General features: G+C 39.3%; 1 protein-coding gene across 1 annotated transcript; it reads right to left on the reverse strand.

Moving 5' to 3' along the window:
- Positions 1-1,912: 1,912 nt before the first annotated feature.
- Positions 1,913-17,991, reverse strand: LOC119842195 (olfactory receptor 10K2-like). The gene is made up of 4 exons (XM_043496149.1): positions 17,726-17,991; positions 17,278-17,443; positions 3,250-3,453; positions 1,913-1,936 (listed from the first exon to the last, which is right to left on the reverse strand). The coding sequence occupies exons 1-4, from the start codon at positions 17,989-17,991 to the stop codon at positions 1,913-1,915; spliced, it is 660 nt and encodes a 219-aa protein (XP_043352084.1).
- Positions 17,992-19,611: the final 1,620 nt, after the last annotated feature.

A 19,611-nucleotide genomic window follows, 5' to 3' on the forward strand; every position in this document is an offset into this window, starting at 1 on the left:
AGCCTGACCCAGGTCCTGGTCTCAAGGGTACGTCTACTCTGCTGCTGGGTGTGTGCTTCACTACCTGTGCTCTAGTTAGCTCAATAAAAATAGAAGTGAGGATACCATTGCAGGGGTTTCAGAGCAGGCTGCACAAGGGAGTACATAGCTGGGGCGGGGGGTCAGCGATGCTATGCTCTCCTTGCTTGTATTTTTAGTGCATGAGCTGGAGCACAGCTAGAATCATAGAATATCAGGGTTGGAAGGGACCTCAGGAGGTCATCTAGTCCAATCCCCTGCTCAAAGCAGGACCAATCCCCAACTAAATCATCCCAGACAGGGCTTTGTCAAGCCTGACCTTAAAAACCTCAAAGGAAGGAGATTCTATCACCTCCCTAGGTAACCCATTCCAGTGCTTCACCACCCTCCTAGTGAAAAAGTTGTTCCTAATATCCAACCTAAACCTCCCCCAAGAACAGTCTAGATCCATCCCCTTTGGAACCCCCTTTCAGGTAGTTGAAAGCAGATATCAAATCCCCCCTCATTCTTCTCTTCCACAGACTAAATAATCCCAGTTCCCTCAGCCTCTCTTCATAAATCATGTGTTCCAGTCATCTAATAATTTTTGTTGCCCTCTGCTGGACGTTTTCCTATTTTTCCACATCATTCTTGTAGTGTGTGGCCCAAAACTGGACACAGTACTCCAGATGGGGCCTCACCAATGTCGAATAGAGGGGAACGATCACGTCCCTTGATCTGCTGGCAATGCCCCTACTTATACAGCCCAAAATGCTAGTGCTTATATGTCTAAACGAGCTGCCAGTCATATCCCTGGCTGCAGTTCAGATGGATCTTCAGAGGGTAAAAACTGTGAGATTCCACCCTGAGGAAGGTCGGAGCATGGGCATTGCAGGAGTGCTCCCAGAGAAACCTGAGGGGCAGCCAGCCCCATAACTGTGACAATGGGATTTTCCAAGTTGCTCAGTGGAGTTAGGAGCCCAAAGCCCACTGGGTACAAAAGAGAGTTGGATGAATAACTGCCTTAAGCTCAGTGGAAAATCCCAACCTTTGCACACAATGTAACTGGCACTATGTTTTCTAGTGCTGCAACTTTCTACCTTTTTACTTGGTCTCCTGCCCTGCAGTGGGATGCACACAGGGGAAAACAGGAGGTGGATTTCTCAAGGCTTATGGTAAACGCTCAGCTGAGCCCAGACACAATAGGAATGGTTCTTAGATGTCCCAGTGAGGTTTGGGGTCCCATCATGCTGGTTCTTAAATACAAGTAAAATTAAAAGGACCCATCTGAAAAGGGTAAGGTCTAAAGCTCCAATCTCAGCAGCTGATTCCATGTCAGTGGGTCCCTGCAGTTCCAGTTCAGAGAGAACAGATCTCCCAGGAAACAGTGTGTCATTCTCTCTCCCAGCCATGCATACTCATCTGTCTCTCTTCCTATTCCCATTCATACTCACCGATCTATCCCCATGCATATCTACCTATCTACCTGTTCTCCTGTATACTCATCTATTTAGCCCTATACATACTCCTCTATCTAATTATCCCCATACAAGTGTTATGTCTGATCTGACTTTTTCAGTCTATTATCTACTAGAATTTTTTGTGTGTGTTTGACAGATAACTGGGTTTTGGATAAACTGGATTCTTCTGCAGAAATCCTTCATTATTTATTATCATCATCATTATTGTTTATTATTAACACCTCACAGGACCCAGACAGGATTGGGACTATTTGTCCCAGGTGCTATTCAAACATAGAAAGAGAAAAGCCCCACCTTGAAGGTCTTCATGGTATGTCTGCACTGCAGCTGGAAGCCAGCCTCCCAGCCTGTGGAGATAGACGTGCACTACCAGGGCTTGAGCTAGCATGCTTAAACTAGCAATGTGGTTATTGCAGCGGTGGTGGGGGCTTGGGCTAACTGCCCATGTTTGGACCCACCTGAAGGAAAATTGGGGATTGGGGTAAAATACAATTTTCATGGTAAATGTCTGTTTTCCCCAAAGAAAAGATTTTTCCTCAAAAAAGAGAAAAAAAAATCTCTTGTATACTGGGCTAAGCAGCAAGTGGAGATCAGCTTCTTGGCCACCATTTTGCTCTTCTCAGCTTGGAATACATAAGTAACCTAAGGTCTGAACAGTAAGTGTGCCCTGCCATGCCAAAGGCTTGGGGAAAGAAATGTCCTAGGACCTGCACATAACTTGTCATTGGAGCTTCTCCAGCCAAAGGAAGATCTCTCTAAGGAGATGTTGATATCCTTACATTGGTGTTTGGTTGCTCAGTCTAATATCCTACACAGTAAGGGTGAGATTTTCAAAGCCATCTGTGGGATTGATCTATCAATCTGTCTGTCTGTACGTCTGTCTGCATTAGGTACCTATATAACCCTCATCACTGCAGTATCCAAATTCCTCACAGTGCTTTGATACACAAGGACTCGATGTAATGGAATTTCTCAGCTTGTCTGTCTGTTGTTCCACAATGCAGTAACGTTTGAACACCACATCTGATCCAGTCAAAAACTTCAGGGAATGTTCTAGGACTCAGTGGGCAGAATTGTATTGCTGTTGGATGAAAATTGGAAAGCACAAAAGGGGAAAATGGGGGATACACAGAGTTCTGACCTCTGGTTAGCAGACCCATCCTCTTTAACTAGGGCTTGGTCTACACTTAAAAATTAGATCAACCTAGCTTCACCACTCAGGTCTATGAAAAATTCTGAACCCTGAGTGACGTAGCTAATTTGATCTAACTCACAGTGTATGCACAGCTAGATCCATGGAAGAAGTCTTCTGTTGACTTAGCTATTGCCTCTCAGAGGGGTGGTTTAAGTATATCAATGGAAACGCCTCTTTTTGTCAATGTAGCATGCAACTACATGACAATTCTACAGCAGCCACTTCAATAAATACTCAACTGAAGCAAATGGGAATTGGACTCAGTAAGAAGGAGGAAGGAATGTGACTGAACATGGAGTAAGGATGGCATGCGTATGGACCTCAAGATCTGACACTGTGGAAATTCAGATGGATGGATGGGTAGATAGCCAGATAGATGTATGGAACAGGAATAATAAAACCTCAAAATAAATTCACATAGACTCTTTGGAAAATTTATTGGTTCTATTTCATAATAGAAAATCATCAGTAATCTGAACTCCACTTTCGACAATCAACTCTCTTGCATGTTTGTTATTTTAATCTAAAACAGTAAGGGAGTGTCTGCCTTCCAAAGAAATCAATACATCCTCTAACTTCTTTGCTTAAGGCCTTGCTAACTTCCTTGTTTCTCAGGCTGTAGATGAGTGGATTGGCCAGAGGAGTCAGGACAGTGTAGAAGAGAGAGAACAGTTTATTCAGGTCTCTCAGTGTGTGGGTTTTTGATAACAGATAAACAAGAATCAGGGTCCCATAGAAGATGGTCACCACAATGAGGTGAGAGGAGCAGGTGGAAAATGCCTTGTGCCTCCTGGTTGCGGAAAGTATTCTCAGGATGGTGGTTATGAGGCTTGATAAAAATCCTCACCAATTGGTACAAATGAACACCGACCCAAACCCTTGGATCTTAAGAACAATGAAAAATCAATCAGGTTCTTAAAAGAAGAATTTTAATTAAAGAAAAGGTAAAAAATTACCTCTGTAAAATCAGGATGGTAAATACCTTACAGGGTAATCAGATTCAAAACATAGAAAATCCCTCTAGACAAAACCTTAAAGTACAAAAAGACACAAAAATAGGAATATACATTCCATCCAGCACAGCTTATTTTACCAGCCATTAAACAAAAGGAAATTTAATGAATTTGTAGCTAGATTACTTACCTACTAACAGAAGCTGTAAGGCTGCATTCCTGATCTGTTCCCGGCAGAAGCATCACACAGACAGACAGATCCTTTGTTCCCCCCACCCTCCAGATTTGAAAGAATCTTGTCCCCTCATTGGCCATTTTGGGTCAGGTGCCAAGAGAGTTACCTTAGTTTCTTAACCCTTTACAGGTGAAAGGATTTTGCCTCTGGCCAGGAGGGATTTTATAGTACTGTATACAGAAAGGTGGTTACCCTTCCCTTTATATTTGTGACACATGCCTTACTGAAACTCAATATCCAGATACACTTCAGGCTGGAAAGCTGATTAATATTCCATAGCCCATCAACACTGTCATACACTTTCCCTGATATATAGGTAATAACCACTGACTAATCGTTATCATCTTAAACTGTGAGAACAGAGAGAAGTATGTAGGACCTGGCTCTTTCCTTTGTAATACGATGATGTTCATCTCTTGTGTCAGCCTTTCATTTATATTGATGTGCATCGAGTCTGACTGGGACTTACAATACAGTAGCAGCTGGGGCATTGGAGTTGGGCTGAAGAATGCTGGATGCTTTTCACAGCTTCCCTGGTGACATTTTTTTTAATTTGATTTTTTTTTCATCTTGAATATAAGATCTTTTTTCCTTTTAACTAGAGTGACACATTCTGAAGTTCCTATTCTGACTCACTGCAGAAATGAATAAAAATGGCGTGTCTGTCCTGATGGAAATTCTGACGTTTCCGATTTCCTTTTTGTTCCTCTGTTGCGAATAACCATCAAGATTTTGAAAATCACCATGGAATGAAAATTGCAAAATATTTAAATTTGGAAACATCAGCTGGACTTTATAGAAACATGTATCAACCAGCTCTACTCATTTCTTACTCTTACTCAATTAAAAATTACATTTGAGGAAAAACAAAGTAAGGATGTCAGGATTTGGGGTCAGATTTGAATAGGAGTCAGGTATGTAGGTGTGATGTTATCTGATTAAAATATGACCTTATAGCTCATTGTTGCAACCACGGTTATATATTTGCAGCGAATATTGCACAAAGGTTGTCAAGTGAGGTGTCTATGACAAGGTTATGATTTGCTAGTTATGATTATGCTATCTGTATGCATGTATAATTTTTGTATTTGAAGTTATAACTATTGACTCTATACTTGGATTTCAAATGTTTATTCCTGGAGTACCGCCCACAAGGTAGCTAGCCAGCACATCTTGGAGGGACTGTTCAAATTGAGTGGCCCATCGAAAGAACATTTAACTGACCATGGACCATGGGAGACGCCCACCTACACTTAATGGAATTTCCTGCTGTGACTAGGCAAAATGCATGGGCACGAGACTTCCCCACATGATTCCAAACGCCATCTTGTTGCTGTAGTTTTCCACAGTAAGAACAATGGAATGCCCTCCCCATGGCTATAAAAGGCCTTGGAAACACCTCCATTTCGTCTTCAATCCTTACTTCTGGGGGTACTTTGCTACAAACTGAAGCTCTGAACAAAGAACTGAATGACCCATCCAAGCTGTGGATGTACTCCAGAGACTTGACTTAAGCCAGCAGTTTATTCCATCACTGATACAAGCCTGAACCAAGAACTTTGCCATTACTGTCTGTAATTGATTCCTTTAACCAATTTTAACTTTCTTTCTTTCTTTCTTTCTTTCTTTCTTTCTTTCTTTCTTTCTTTCTTTCTTTCTTTCTTTCTTTCTTTCTTTCTTTCTTTCTTTCTTTCTTTCTTTCTATAAAACTTTAGATTTTAGATACTAAACGATTGGCATCAGCGAGATTTTTGGGTAAGATCTGAGTTATATATTGACCTGGGTATGTGGCTGGTCCTTTGGGATCAGAAGAACCTATTATTTCATGAGACTGGTTGTAAAGAATCACTCATCTATGAATCCAGTGGTTTTGGTGGTGATATAAGGACTGGAATGCCTGAAGAAACTGCTTTTATGTTTTCTTGTTAGCCAGTGTGGTGAAACAGGAGTTTATTTTTGTGGCTGGTTTGGTATATCTAATAAAAGAATAACCACCAGTTATGGGTTGTGTTTGCCCTATTTCTCAGGAGTTCATCCTGAATTTGGCTACCTCAGTTCTGACCCACTAAGGCACAGTTACACTAGGTACTTTTGAAGTCATAAAAATGATCACAGAAATGTAGGACTGGAAGGGACCTCAAAAGGTCATCTAGTCCAGTCACTTTCACTGAGGCACAACTAAGTATTTCCTATACCATCACTGACAGCTTTCTATCTAATCTATTCTTAAAAACCTCCAAGGACAGAGAATCTACAAACTCCCTAGGTAATTTGTTCTAGTGGTTAACTAGTCTGACAGCAAGTTTTTTCTAATGTCCAACCTAAATCTCCCTTGCTGCAATTTAAGCCCATTGCTTCTTGTCCTGTCCTCCGTGATTAAGGAGAATAACTTATTAAACTAATCTTTACAACACCTTTTATGTACTTGAAGACTGTTATCATGTTCCCCCTCTCCCCCAGAGTCTTCTCTTCTCCAGACGAAACAAACCCAGGTTTTGGATTTTTTTTCAATCTTTCCTTGTAGGTGACTATCTGCATCTTTAGGCACCAAAATAGCTTGTCCAATAATGATCAGTGACAAGTTTTTACTCTTTGTACTTCGATTCACAGAACAGAAGGGAAAGTAATTTTCTTATGATTGTGTTAGTATTCTCTCTGGTCCCCAGATGTCTAACACATAAGAACTTATGATACTTTTACTTTGCTAGTCCCACTAAACCTATTCTCCCAGCTGTTTACTGCGTAAGTTACCCAAGCTTTATCTCTTTTGCATTCACTTTGATTCACCTCTGAATTTGCCCCACTGTATTCAACAATGTCAAAAATTAAGCAAAGCAAATTTGTCCACATGTAGCATAAACACTAAGGAGAAAAAAGAATTATTTACACTAAGGAGAAAAAAGAATATTTAGAGCACCAGTATAATAATGATGCTAAAGTGTTCAAGATACATCTTAGACTGGCCATAAATAACATTTTGGAGAATGATGTCCACTTGGCCATCCTATAATTTCCTACAGGAGTTGATGGAAGACCTATAATTTGACGTGTTTAAAATTAAACGACACAAGTCTCAATAGCAGATTATTTGAGACAACCATGCTTTGTCCCTGTTCCAGTGTACTTTGTCTTCTTAATGCTATGATACAGAACCTAAAGTACTTACTCTGGGGTTTTCAAAGGAGCCTAAAGAGTTAGTATCCAAAACCCATTTCAATGTAGGTACCTAACTACCTTAGGCCCTTTTATAAAATTCCTGTATTAGTCCTATATACATGAGAAGTTACACCACTGAAACTTATATAGATTTTGTTTGTTTGTTTTTTTTTACTGGTTAAACTGGTGAAACCCCTAGAGATACTTTCTTATTTTGGTTTGTGTGTCTTATTTCATTTCAGTTTAAGTAGATTACTAATTGACTTAAATTAAAATGAAATATGCCAGGTTTAAACCAAAATCAGAATGTCCACATCTTGACTAAGGAACATAGGAATTGCAAGGCTGGATCAGAGCCATGGTCCTGTCTCTGACCAGAATATTGTTTCAGAATACGGTGAAAGAAACCATGCAATAGGCAGATGAGGGATAATCTGTAACCCAGAAAGGCATCATTCTAATAATTTGGATCGATTTAAACTCTGAAGAATGAGATTTTATATCCCCTTTAAAAATTCTGTCTTTTTACTTTTTAGTAGGCCATTCCCTTTAAAAATTCTGTCTTTTTACTTTTTACTAGGCCCTTCATAATTTACAATGGATGCCACTTAATAGCAATCCTAATAAAAACAACTTTTGTTTAATAGCAACTTTTTGGTGGGAACAAATTCCTTCCCATTGACTGTAATGTTAATGGCATATGGATATTGGCAGCAGATATACCGCTTAACAACTTTTTTTGGAAGAAAGGCCCCGGCTGCAGTCAGGTTTATGAAGCTACAGTCAGGGAAGGCAAGGCCCAGGGCTTTGTACCCTGGATTTTGCTTATTGGCAACTCCTGATTAACAGGTTTCAGAGTAGCAGCCGTGTTAGTCTGTATTCGCAAAAAGAAAAGGAGGACTTGTGGCACTTTAGAGACTAACAAATTTATTTGAGCGTAAGCTTTCATGAGCTACAGCTCACTTCATCAGATGTATTCAGTGGAAAATACAGTGGGGAGATTTATATACATACACAGAGAACATGAAACAATGGGTTTATCATACACCCTGTAAGGAGAGTGATCACTTAAGATGAGCCATCACCAGCAGCAGGGGGGAGAAAGGAGAAAAACCTTTCATGATGACAAGCAAGGTAGGCCATTTCCAGCAGTTAACAAGAACATCTGAGGAACAGTGGGGGGGTCGGGGGGGGAGAAATAACATGGGGGAAATAGTTTTACTTGTGTAATGACTCATCCATTCCCAGTCTCTATTCAAGCCTAAATTAATTGTATCCAGTTTGCAAATTAATTCCAATTCAGCAGTCTCAGCGAGAGACAGATAATGAAGAAATTATAATCTTTGAAAATATAGCAAGAAAGGAAAACAAACATTTGTGAATCATACAGAGAGATAGGTACACAGTTAGACAGAGAGTCTGGGATTTGGGTAGGTTGAAACTTTTCCATAAAATATTATTTTTAATGGTAAACTGAGTTTCAACTACATGAAAAATTTTGCAGAAAGTCTCTGTTTTCCTTTAACCTTAAAACAAATGTTTTTAGCAGACAACTTTTTTCAAATTTTCAATGAAAAGTTGCAATGTTCTGCTGAACATTTCTATTAAACGATTCCCACACAGTTTTGTCAAAATTTTCTGTGGAAAAATAAAATTTCTGGCCAGTTCTAGATGTAAAGAAAGAAAGAAAGGAAGACATTGAGTGAGATTTTCAAAGTCTAACACTGCTCCTATTAATGTAAATGAATGTAAAATAATAATGTAAAATTGTAAAATAAGAATGTAAAATAAGAATGTAAAATTCCCACAGATTTCTCTGTGAGCAGAGTGAGTTCAGTGCTGCATGTTTTTTGAAAATGCATTCAGAGCATGTGTGTGGACATTAACACTGGATTTCATCATGATAAATTAGATTACTTGTACAAGAAAAATAGTGGCATTATAGTAATAAATTATTTGCCAGAGAAAATGAGCCAGAAGTTATTATTGAGAAGAATATTATAAATTGGCAACCTTAATTTTATTAATCTTAAAGATTAACTGATACATGACCAAATAATTGTGGCATATAAGACTCACACTTACTTTGGATATTTAAGATGGGAGTTAGATTAGAAGCCATGTGAAATCTCTCTTATAGTGTAAATCGACATATCCCTATCAATTCACAATAGCTGTGTTTCAGAGCCTGGAAGAACTGAGAGAAATAGAGCTTGAAAGAAGGAAGGGTGGTGCAATGGTTAGAGTGCTAGGTTTGGATTTATGAAATCTGCATTAAATTGCTTTTGGTGCCATGGATTTCCTGTGTAATCAGCAGCAAGGTATTTAGGTTCTTTTAACTATTTCTCCTTGGGTAAAAAATGGAGATAATAGACATCCCTACCTCACAGGAGTGTTGTGAGGATGAATACATGAAAAGATGGAGGTGCACAGATACTGTGGTAACAGGGGCCAGAGAAGAACCTTAGATAGATGAGAATATAGGAAGCTTATAACAACAAATAGTTCCTATTGTGATGAGTGTCTAGGGGGAGAGAAGACAGGACCAGCTATGAATATGAACTGTGAGATGCTGGGTTGTATGAGGGAGAGTGGCTTTTGTGTCCTTTATGGGGCTTGTCAATTTTTTTCCATACAAACTTTGTTTTCCAAAAGAATGACTGGGTTTTCAGCTGGATGAAAAATTTCATGGGAAGTGTCTGCTTTCCTCAAAATGTTCATTTTTTTTTCACTGGAAAACTGAAAGAACAGAAACTGAACATTTTCCATCCAAAATATTTGTATTTTGCCAGTTCTCAGCTGAAGTTGTACAGGTTTGGGCAAGTTTGGCTAACGACGGTTGAGTTGTCAAAATAATGGTCAGTTTTGGGTGTTGAATAGTTTTAGTCAGAAATTTCAGGAGAAAAAAATGGTTTCCGACCAGCTCCGATCCTGTTCTAAGAAGTAACTACAGTTTGTTTCATAAATCCAGTTCATACATTCACAGATTCATAGATACTAAGGTCAGAAGGGACCATTCTGATCATCTAGTCCGACCTCCTGCACAGCGCAGGCCACAGAATCTCACCCACCCACTCCTATGAAAAACCTCACCCATGTCTGAGCTATTGAAGTCCTTAAATCATGGTTCAAGACTTCAAGGAGCAGAGAAGCCTCCTCAAGTCAACCATGCCCCATGCTACAGAGGAAGGCGAAAAAACCTCCAGGGCCTCTCCAATCTGCCCTGGAGGAAAATTCCTTCCCGACCCCAAATATGGCAATCAGCTAAACCCTGAGCATATGGGCAAGATTCACCAGCCAAATACCCAGGAAAGAATTTTCTATAATAACTCAGATCCCATCCATCTAATATCCCATCTCAGGGGATTTGGCCTATTTACCCTGAATATTTAAAGATCAATTACTTACCAAAATCCCATTATCCCATCATACCATCTCCTCCATAAACTTATCGAGTAGAATCTTAAAACCAGATAGATCTTTTGCCCCCACTGCTTCCCTTGGAAGGTTATTCCAAAACTTCACTCCTCTGATGGTTAAAACCTTCGTCTGATTTCAAGTCTAAACTTCTGGTGGCCAGTTTATACCATTTGTTCTTGTGTCCACATTGGTGCTGAGCTGAAATAATTCCTCTCCCTCTCCTGTATTTATCCCTCTGATATATTTATAGAGAGCAATCATATCTCCCTCAACCTTCTTTTAGTTAGGCTAAACAAGCCAAGCTCCTTAAGTCTCCTTTCATAAGACAAGTTTTCCATTCCTCGGATCATCCTAGTAGCCCTTCTCTGTACCTGCTCCAGTTTGAATTCATCCTTTTTAAACATGGGAGACCAGAACTGCACACAGTATTCTAGGTGAGGTCTCACCAGTGCCTTGTATAACAGTACTAAAACCTCCTTATCCCTACTGGAAATGCCTCTCCTGATGCATCCCAAAACCGCATTCACTTTTTTCACAGCCATATCACATTGGCAGCTCATAGTCATCCTATGATCAACCAATACTCCAAGGTCCTTCTCCTCTTCCGTTACTTCTAATTGATGCGTCCCCAAATTATAACTAAAATTCTTGTTATTAATCCCTAAATGCATAACCTTACACTTCTCACTATTAAATTTCATCCTATTACTATTACTCCAGTTTACAAGATCATCCAGATCCTCCTGTATAATATCCCGATCCTTCTCCGAATTGGCAATACCTCCCAGCTTTGTATCATCTGCAAACTTTATTAGCAAACTTCCACTTTTTGTGCCAAGATCGGTAATAAAAAGATTAAATAAGATTGGTCCCAAAACCGATCCCTGAGGAACTCCACTGGTAACCTCCCTCCAACCTGACAGTTCGCCTTTCAGTAGGACCCGTTGCAGTCTCCCCTTTAACCAATTCCTTATCCACCTTTTGATGTTCATATTGATCCCCATCTTCTCCAATTTAACTAATAATTCCCCATGTGGCACGGTATCAAATGCCTTACTGAAATCTAGGTAAATTAGATCCACTGCATTTCCTTTATCTAAAAAGTCTGTTACTTTTTCAAAAAAGGAGATTATGTTGGTTTGGCACGATCTACCTTTTGTAAAACCATGTTGTATTTTGTCCCATTTACCATTGACTTCAATGTCCTTAACTAATTTCTCCTTCAAAATTTTTTCCAGGACCTTGCATACCACAGATGTCAAACTAACTGGCCTGTAGTTACCCAGATCACTTTTTTTTCCTTTCTTAAAAATAGGAACTATATTAGCAATTCTCCAATCGTTCGGTACTATTCCTGAGTTTACAGATTCTTTAAAAATTCTTGCTAATTGGCTTGCAATTTCAGGTGCCAATTCCTTTAATATTCTTGGATGAAGATTATCTGGGCCCCCCGATTTAGTCCCATTAAGCTGTTTCAGTTTCGCTTCTACCTCTGATATGGTAATATCTACCTCTATATCCTCCTTCCCATTTGTCATGCTACCATTATCCCCAAGATCCTCTTTAGCCTTATTAAAGACTGAGGCAAAGTATTTGTTTAGATATTGGGCCATGCCTAGATTATCTTTAACCTCCACTCCATCCTCAGTGTTAAGCGGCCCCACTTCTTCCTTCTTAGTTTTCTTCTTATTTATATGGCTATAGAACCTTTTACTATTGGTTTTAATTCCCTTTGCAAGGTCCAACTCTACTCGACTTTTAGCCTGTCTCACTTGATCCCTACATGTTCTGACCTCAATTAGGTAGCTTTCCTTCTCCCTGTATGCTTTCTGCTTCTTCTTAATCACCTCTCTAAGATGCTTGCTCATCCAGCTTGGTCTACAACTCCTTCCTATGAATTTTTTTCCCCTTTCTTGGGATACAGGCTTCCGATAGCTTCTGCAGTTTTGATTTAAAGTAATCCCAGGCCTCCTCTACCTTTAGATCCATAAGTTCTTCAGTCCAATCCACTTCCCTAACTAATTCCTTAATTTTTGAAAGTCAGCCCTTTTGAAATCCAAAACCCTTGTTGCAGATTTATTTTTGTTAATCTTTTTGTTTGTTTGAACTTTTGTTAAACAGTTCTTGCTGTTTGAATCATACCAGTTGAAGGGGACATTGAAACACTCACAATGAGGTGGCAAAATTTGCAAGTGGTACAAAATTACTCAAGACAATTAAGTCCAAAGCTGACTGCGAAGAGTTACAGAGGGGTCTCACAAAACTGGGTGATGTGACAACAAAATGGCAGATGAAATTCAATGTTGATAATTGCAAACTAATAAACTCATTAGAAAAAAATAATCCCAACTACGCATACAAAATTATGGGATCTAAATTAGCTGTTACCACTCAAGAATGAGATTTTGGAGTCATTGCGGATAGTTCTCTGAATACATCTGTTCAATGTGAAGTGGCAGTCAAAAAGCTAATGAAATGTAAGGAATCATTATGAAAGGATAGATAATAAAACAGAATTTATAATAATGCCACCATATAAATCCATGGTACACCCATACCTTGAATACTGAATGCAGTTCTGGTTGCCCATCTCAAAAAAGATATATTAGAATTGGAAAAAGATGCAGAGAAAGGCAACAAAAATGATTAGGTGCATAGAACAGCTTCATACAAAAGAAGTCAAAAAGACCGGGACTGTTCATCTTAGAAAAAAGATAACTAAGGGGGGATATGATAGAGGTTTATAAAAATTATGAATGACATGTAGAAATTGAACAGGAGAGTGTTCTTTACTCCTTCACATAACACAAGTACTCGGGGGTCACCCAGGCAGAGGTTTAAATCAAACATAAGGAAGTAATTCTTCACACAATGCACTGTAAACCTGTGGAACTCATTGACAGGGGATATTTTAAAGACCCAAACTATTTTCTGGATTCAGAAAAGAATTCGATAAATTCCAGAAGAATAGATCCATCTATGGCTTAATTGCCAAGATGGTCAAGGACACATCATGCTATGGGTGTCCCTGAACCACTGACTGCCAGAAGCTGGGACTTGATGGTGGGGATGCATCACTTGGTAGTTGCCCCTGTTTTGTTCATTCCCCTCTAAAGCACCTGGCACTGGCCACTGTTGGAAGACCGGATACTGGGCTAGATGAACCATTTGTCTGACCCAGTACAGCTATTCTTATGTTCTAACAGCACTGGCAAAGAACTATGCTACCTGGATCACCATCTGGAAGTTCTCATGCAACCTCCTCTCTCAGGGTTTCCATGATTGGGTTGTGGTTTCTTCAGGATGTCTGTTCAACTGATATTCTTCATAGATCTTGCTCCCTCGTTTAAAGAGACCTTGCATACTCCTAAGAAGATGCACTCGCATGGCTGCACCACTCAGTTGATTTTGCTTTTTATCCTTACAGAAAAATGGAAGTCTTCTGTTCTTCATCTTTATATTCATTCTAGGAATAGGCAGAACCTTCTTTCATACCATCGATAAAAGGGACTTGATGTCATTGTGACCAGGGAATTAATTATATTGTTATGCTGGAGACAATATAAACAACACGTTAATTGCTAATGGCCAGCCTCAAAGAACTGCTCTTTTGCCTAAGAGAAAATTTTGCTGATGGTTGAATTATTCCCCATCTGCAGAAAGTGTGGGGGGGGGTGCGGGGACTTAAAAGAAACGTATAGTCACCAGATTTTAAATATGCAGAAGTTTGAGTAGTTTTTCTCAAAATTGCCTCTTCCACTGGTCTTAGGTCACCAATCAGACATTATCATCAGAGCTGTCATCTAGATTTTTTTTAATTAAAAAAATTGGTTTCATTGATGCTAAAAGGAGTTTTTGAGTCAGTTCTTCAGAATCTTTGAAAACAACAAAAATGAAAATGGAATAAAACAAACAAAACAAAACCCACAATAAACAAAACCTGTTTGTTCCAAAATTATCATTTTCTCACCAAGTTCCAAGTGCCCACCATCTCTTTATATCTCTCTTTCGACTTACAAAAGTTAGAAAATTGTAACTATTGTTATGTTTATACTGTAAAAAAAACACTTCAATTGACTTGGGCTCATAGAATTTGGGATGTGTGGCTAAAAAGAGCAGTGTAAACGTTCTCACTCAGGCTGGAGCGTGAGACTGAAATCCTGGCTGTGGGAAGGATCTGGGATCCCAGGCTCCAGCCTAAGCCTGGACATCTACACTGCTATTTTTAGTCCAGTAGCTCAAGCCCCGGAACCCCAAATCAGTTGACCCAGGCTCTAAAATGTGCTGCTGCAGGGATTTTTTCTGCTGTGTAGACATACATTAAGTGACTTGCCCAAGGTCTGACAGGAAGTCTGTGGCAGAGCAAGGAATTTAACTTGGGTTTACCAAGTCATAGCTAATATCTTAACTACAAACCCTACAGTGGCTGCATGATGGATTATTCCATTTACACGTAACAGACTTGAGTTTGAGGGTAATTAATCATAAGAGCATAATTAACCACTGGAAGAACCTTACCAGGAGATGTGATGTATTTTCCATCTCTTCAAATCAAGAGTGGATATCTCTTTCTAAAACATATGCTTTAGCTTAACTACAAGTTGTGGACTCACTGGGTCAAGTTATCTGGCCTGTTCTATGTAGGAGGTCAGACTAGATGATAATAAGGGACCACTCAGACATTCAAGTCCATGAGATTATTAAACCATTCGGTGAATTATTGCAAATAACAAGTCAGGATTGGCCCACATATAACTCATCAAGAGAAATGGAGTTCTAAATTCACTGGAAAATTCATTTAAAAAAAATCAGCCATATCTGCCATTACTGTCCATTAATTTATTCTCATTATCATCTGTGCAGTGTATCTCTTAATAGACATATATCAGTGGACTATTAATAATGAATATAGAAAGATACAGAAATTGACATTCATAATCTCATAATGATTTTATGTTTTATGAACACTGAAGGAAAACCTTTTCTTTTCTTTTTGTTTTTTTCTTTCCTTTCCTTTTCTTTCACTGGAATAACTATTTGCAGAAGAAACTGACTCTACATCTGAGCAAAATTACCCATATTTTCCTCTGTGTTGCATACAGCACTGAGCACATTGGCAGATGTCTATAAAGAACAGTATTAGGAATAAAATAAATAAAAAGGACAATGTTTTGTTATGGATGAGATTCTGAAATAAGCCTAAAGAGCTAGGCGCCCAAATCTCACTGAAATTCAATGAAACTGAAATTGAAATGTAATGGGAGTTTGCTCTCTAAATTTCTTAGGTTGCTTTAAAAATGCCAGCCTATATTTATAGTTCAAATGAGCTTTAGCTGAAAAGCTAAAACCAATCTATCCATCTAATATAACAAAGGAGGAGATACTGCCAGTACAAAGTAAAAATGCAAACTGTGAATGTTGTAGGAATGTATTTATGCTTTCTCTTGAAAATAGTAGGAGACCTTACCATTCCTTATGAAGATTTGAGTTGCTTTAGGACACGAAGGACATTGTTGTAACTCCCAGGCCCTTTAGCAAGAAAGACTAAGTAATTAAAATCAACTCAATCATTACAAAATAGCTTGATAAAAGCCAGTCAGAGCTCTGTGTTATTTTTATAAGTCTGCTACTAAAGATACTAAGTGTTAATGTAATGCAAAAAATAAATAATAATGTTAATACCTGAATGGAAAGATAAGTAGGCAGCAGGCTGTGTGATAGATAATATAAATCAGAGCAGGAAAATAATGCAACAGTTGATACACAAGCTTATCCATTTCAATAGAATACAAAAAAAAATGTTGCCAATTAACAGGATTTCATGCCAAATAGATCTTGTCAAACACTCTTTCTTAGACAAAATTAAAAGTCTGGTTCAGAGATGTAACTATGTGAACATAATACATTTAGAGTTCTGGAAGGCTTTTGACTTAGTACCAGACAATCTGATTAACATATTAGAAGTATGCAAATCAATCTCACCCATATTAAATAGGCTAAAATATGTGTGACATATAGCTCTCAAAAAATTGTTGTTCATGGGGAAGTACTAACCAGTGGATGTGTTTTAGTGTGTTCCCTTAGGGACTGGTTCTCTGCTCAACAATATCCACTATCTTTACTAATGACCTGCAGGAAAATACAAAATTGTTGCTGATACAGTTTGCAAATAATGCAGTTTCAGTGAGTGGGAAATAATGATGAGGTTAGGTCACTGATACAGAGTGGTCTGGGTTGCATGGTAAGCAAGGCTCACTTGATGCCACATGCATTTTAATACAGCCAAATGCGAGGTCGTACATTTAGGAACCAGGAATGGAGGAAATGCATACATGTGGGGTTGTATCTTGGAACATAAGGGGGACTGTGAAATGGACCTAGTGGTCATAGTAGGCAAACAACTAAATGTGAATTCCCAGTGAGATGCTGTGGTGAAAAGGGCTCACATGATACTTGGATATTTAAACAGCAAAAGAGATTAAATTAATCTCAATGGTTTCTCAAAGATGAACCAAAATGACCAGGCCCATGCTAGGGGACAATATACAGTTGGTACCTCTCAGATTCAGGGTATAACTGCTTCATTGTAACTTAAGGGAATTAACTCTGATTCACCAAATTAGAATAAATTTATTGAGATTTTTTTTCAAGGTCTCCTTGACCTCTTTGTTTCTCAGGCTACAAATGCGGGGGTTGACCAGGGGATTCAAGACTGCAGAAGAGAGAGAACACTTTGTTCAGGGCTCTCAGTTTATATGTTTTTGGTAGGTCATACACAATCGTAAGGGACATGTAGAAGGATGTAACTACAATGAGGTGAGAGGAGCAGGTGGAAAATGCTTTTTGCTTTCCAGTGGTGATTGGAATTCTCAGGATAGTGGCCACAGTAAAGCTGTAGGATGCTAGGCTTAAGAGAAATGGGGGGGAGGTATCTACGGAAGCAATAATGAAAGCCATAAGTTCCACCAAATACGTGTCACTGCAAGAGAGTTTTAACAATGCAGTGAATTCACAAAAGAAGTGGTCAACTTCATTGTGGCCACAGAAAGTTTATTGTGATATCAAATATGTGAACATGCCAACAATCACAAAAGAACTGATCCAAGACCCAACTGCTAGTTGGAGGCAAAACCTGCCGTTCATAAGAGTTCCATAGTGCAGTGTTTTGCATATTGCTAAATACCAATTGTAAGACATTGCTGACAAAAGATAACATTCTGCAGCTAGCAAGCCACCAAAAAAATATTGTACAAAGCAGCTATTAACAGAAATGGTTCTGTCCCCAATCCAGAGACTGGCCAGCATCCTGGGCAGGATGGTCGAGGCATAGCAGGTCTCCAAGCAGGACAAGTTCCCCAGGAAGAAGTACATGGGGGGATGGAGCTGCTGATCAGTCACAACTAGTGCAACGATGAGGATGTTCCCAGCCATGGTCGCAGTGTAGATCACTAGGAACAGCAAGAAGAGAAGAGTCTGTAACTTAGGGAGATCCCTGAATTCCAGTAGGATGAATTCTGTGATGGCCGTTTGATTTCCCCATTCTGTGTTTGCCATGGATTCTATCAGAGGAAAAGAAAATAAACAACAACATCAGGGGAAGAATATCCAGTCATTTTTCAGTGTAATCCCTCGATCTCATTCCAGAAATACTCAGTCCCCCACCTCCCCTGGTGGTTATGTTTTCAAGATCCCAAACAGTGATGCAACACTGACCCTCTTCATCAGATCATATATATTCTTGTTTCACACTTTTTCCAAGAAGAGATCAAACTAGTTCTCTCCCTATCCACCCTGTGGAAAATTATAAATTTTGAAAAAATGGTTGAATTCCTTTTAGCTGCATACAGTGTTGCTTGCCCAATAACCCACTTACTGTTATAGTATTGCTACTAGAGTATAGTATAGAATAAGATGCACACAGCTGCTCTTCCCATATAAGAATTACCAACAGACTAATGTCTGCACTTAATTATTACTTAGTCTCTGCAGATTTCTATTTTGTCAAACTTGAGTTCTTAGATTCATAGATTCTAAGGCCAGAAGGGGCCATTGTGACCACCTAGCCTAACATGCCTTATAGGGGGCAGAGTGTGTGTGTGTGTGTGTGTGAGAGAGAGAGAGAGAGAGAGATTTATTTTAGACATTTCCTTTTTTTCTCCCCATCACTTTTTTTTTCTTCTGTAGACATTAACCTATGTCTCTCTATAGGATGGTCGAGACTTTCAAAAGTGACTAGAGATTTTGGATGTTCTTCTTGATACATCTTAAAGGTATCTGATTTTCAGAAAGTGCAACTTCAAGTTGTTTCAATCTGGGCTTCTTAAAACTTAGATACCCCAGAATTATTAGACACTTGAATATTTGCCCAATAACCCACTCGTTGTTGGTGCTACTATGAAGCTGCTCTCCCCATGCCTGAAAGTAACTCTGTCACTTCCAGTGTGAATGAGAATAGAACTGAATCACTCCCGATTTGCACTGATTGGAGAGTGCAATCTCCTTCCTTACCAGGCGCATGTGGTGAGATCACTGGTGACTATGAAATAAAGACTCCAGAGTCCAAGGAGAGAAGCTTGCAGGAAAACTATTACACAGTTTTTTCCATGCAGTTGCTAGAACAGGAGACTGGAGAAAACAGAGTGGAATCCATCCCCCATATCTGCAGGGTGGGTGGAGAAGGATGGAAGTCATTGGGTGGGATTTTCAAAGAGACCACTGACTTTGCAGTGGACTTATGCTCTTAAATCATGCAGGTACTTTTGAAAATCCCACACAATTTTCAGAAATTTAAGGGAGTTAGGCACTCAACTCCCATTGCCTTTTGGTGGAATTTAGCTGCCTAACTCCGTTAGGCTCGTTTCAAACTCATCAAAGATCTACAACCTATCCTGAAAAATGATCCCTCACTCTCACAGATCTTGGGAGACAGACCAGTCCTCAATTACAGACAGCCCCCCAACCTGAAGCAAATACTCTCCAGCAACCACACACCACACAACAAAAACACTAACCCAGGAACCAATCCTTGCAACAAAGCCCGATGCCAACTCTGTCCACATATTTATTCAAGTGACACCATCATAGGACTTAATCACAGTAGCCACGCCATCAGGGGCTCATTCACCTGCACATCTACCAATGTGATATATGCCATCATGTGCCAGCAATGCCCCA

The sequence above is a fragment of the Dermochelys coriacea genome, chromosome 13, assembly GCF_009764565.3.
Source record: "Dermochelys coriacea isolate rDerCor1 chromosome 13, rDerCor1.pri.v4, whole genome shotgun sequence".
Taxonomy (NCBI): domain Eukaryota; kingdom Metazoa; phylum Chordata; order Testudines; family Dermochelyidae; genus Dermochelys; species Dermochelys coriacea.

Bases quoted from the DNA above. Each gene is read 5' to 3' on its own strand.
- LOC119842195 (XM_043496149.1), bottom strand. From the start codon at position 17,991: ATGGCAAACACAGAATGGGGAAATCAAACGGCCATCACAGAATTCATC. The intron at 3,454-17,277 runs GCATTTTCCACC...AGGAGGCACAAG, and splicing joins TCACCACTGGAAAGCAAAAA to GCATTTTCCACCTGCTCCTC. The intron at 1,937-3,249 runs GTTAGAGGATGT...ATTTTCCTTCAG, and splicing joins GCAAGGCCTTAAGCAAAGAA to GTGGGTCCAAACATGGGCAG.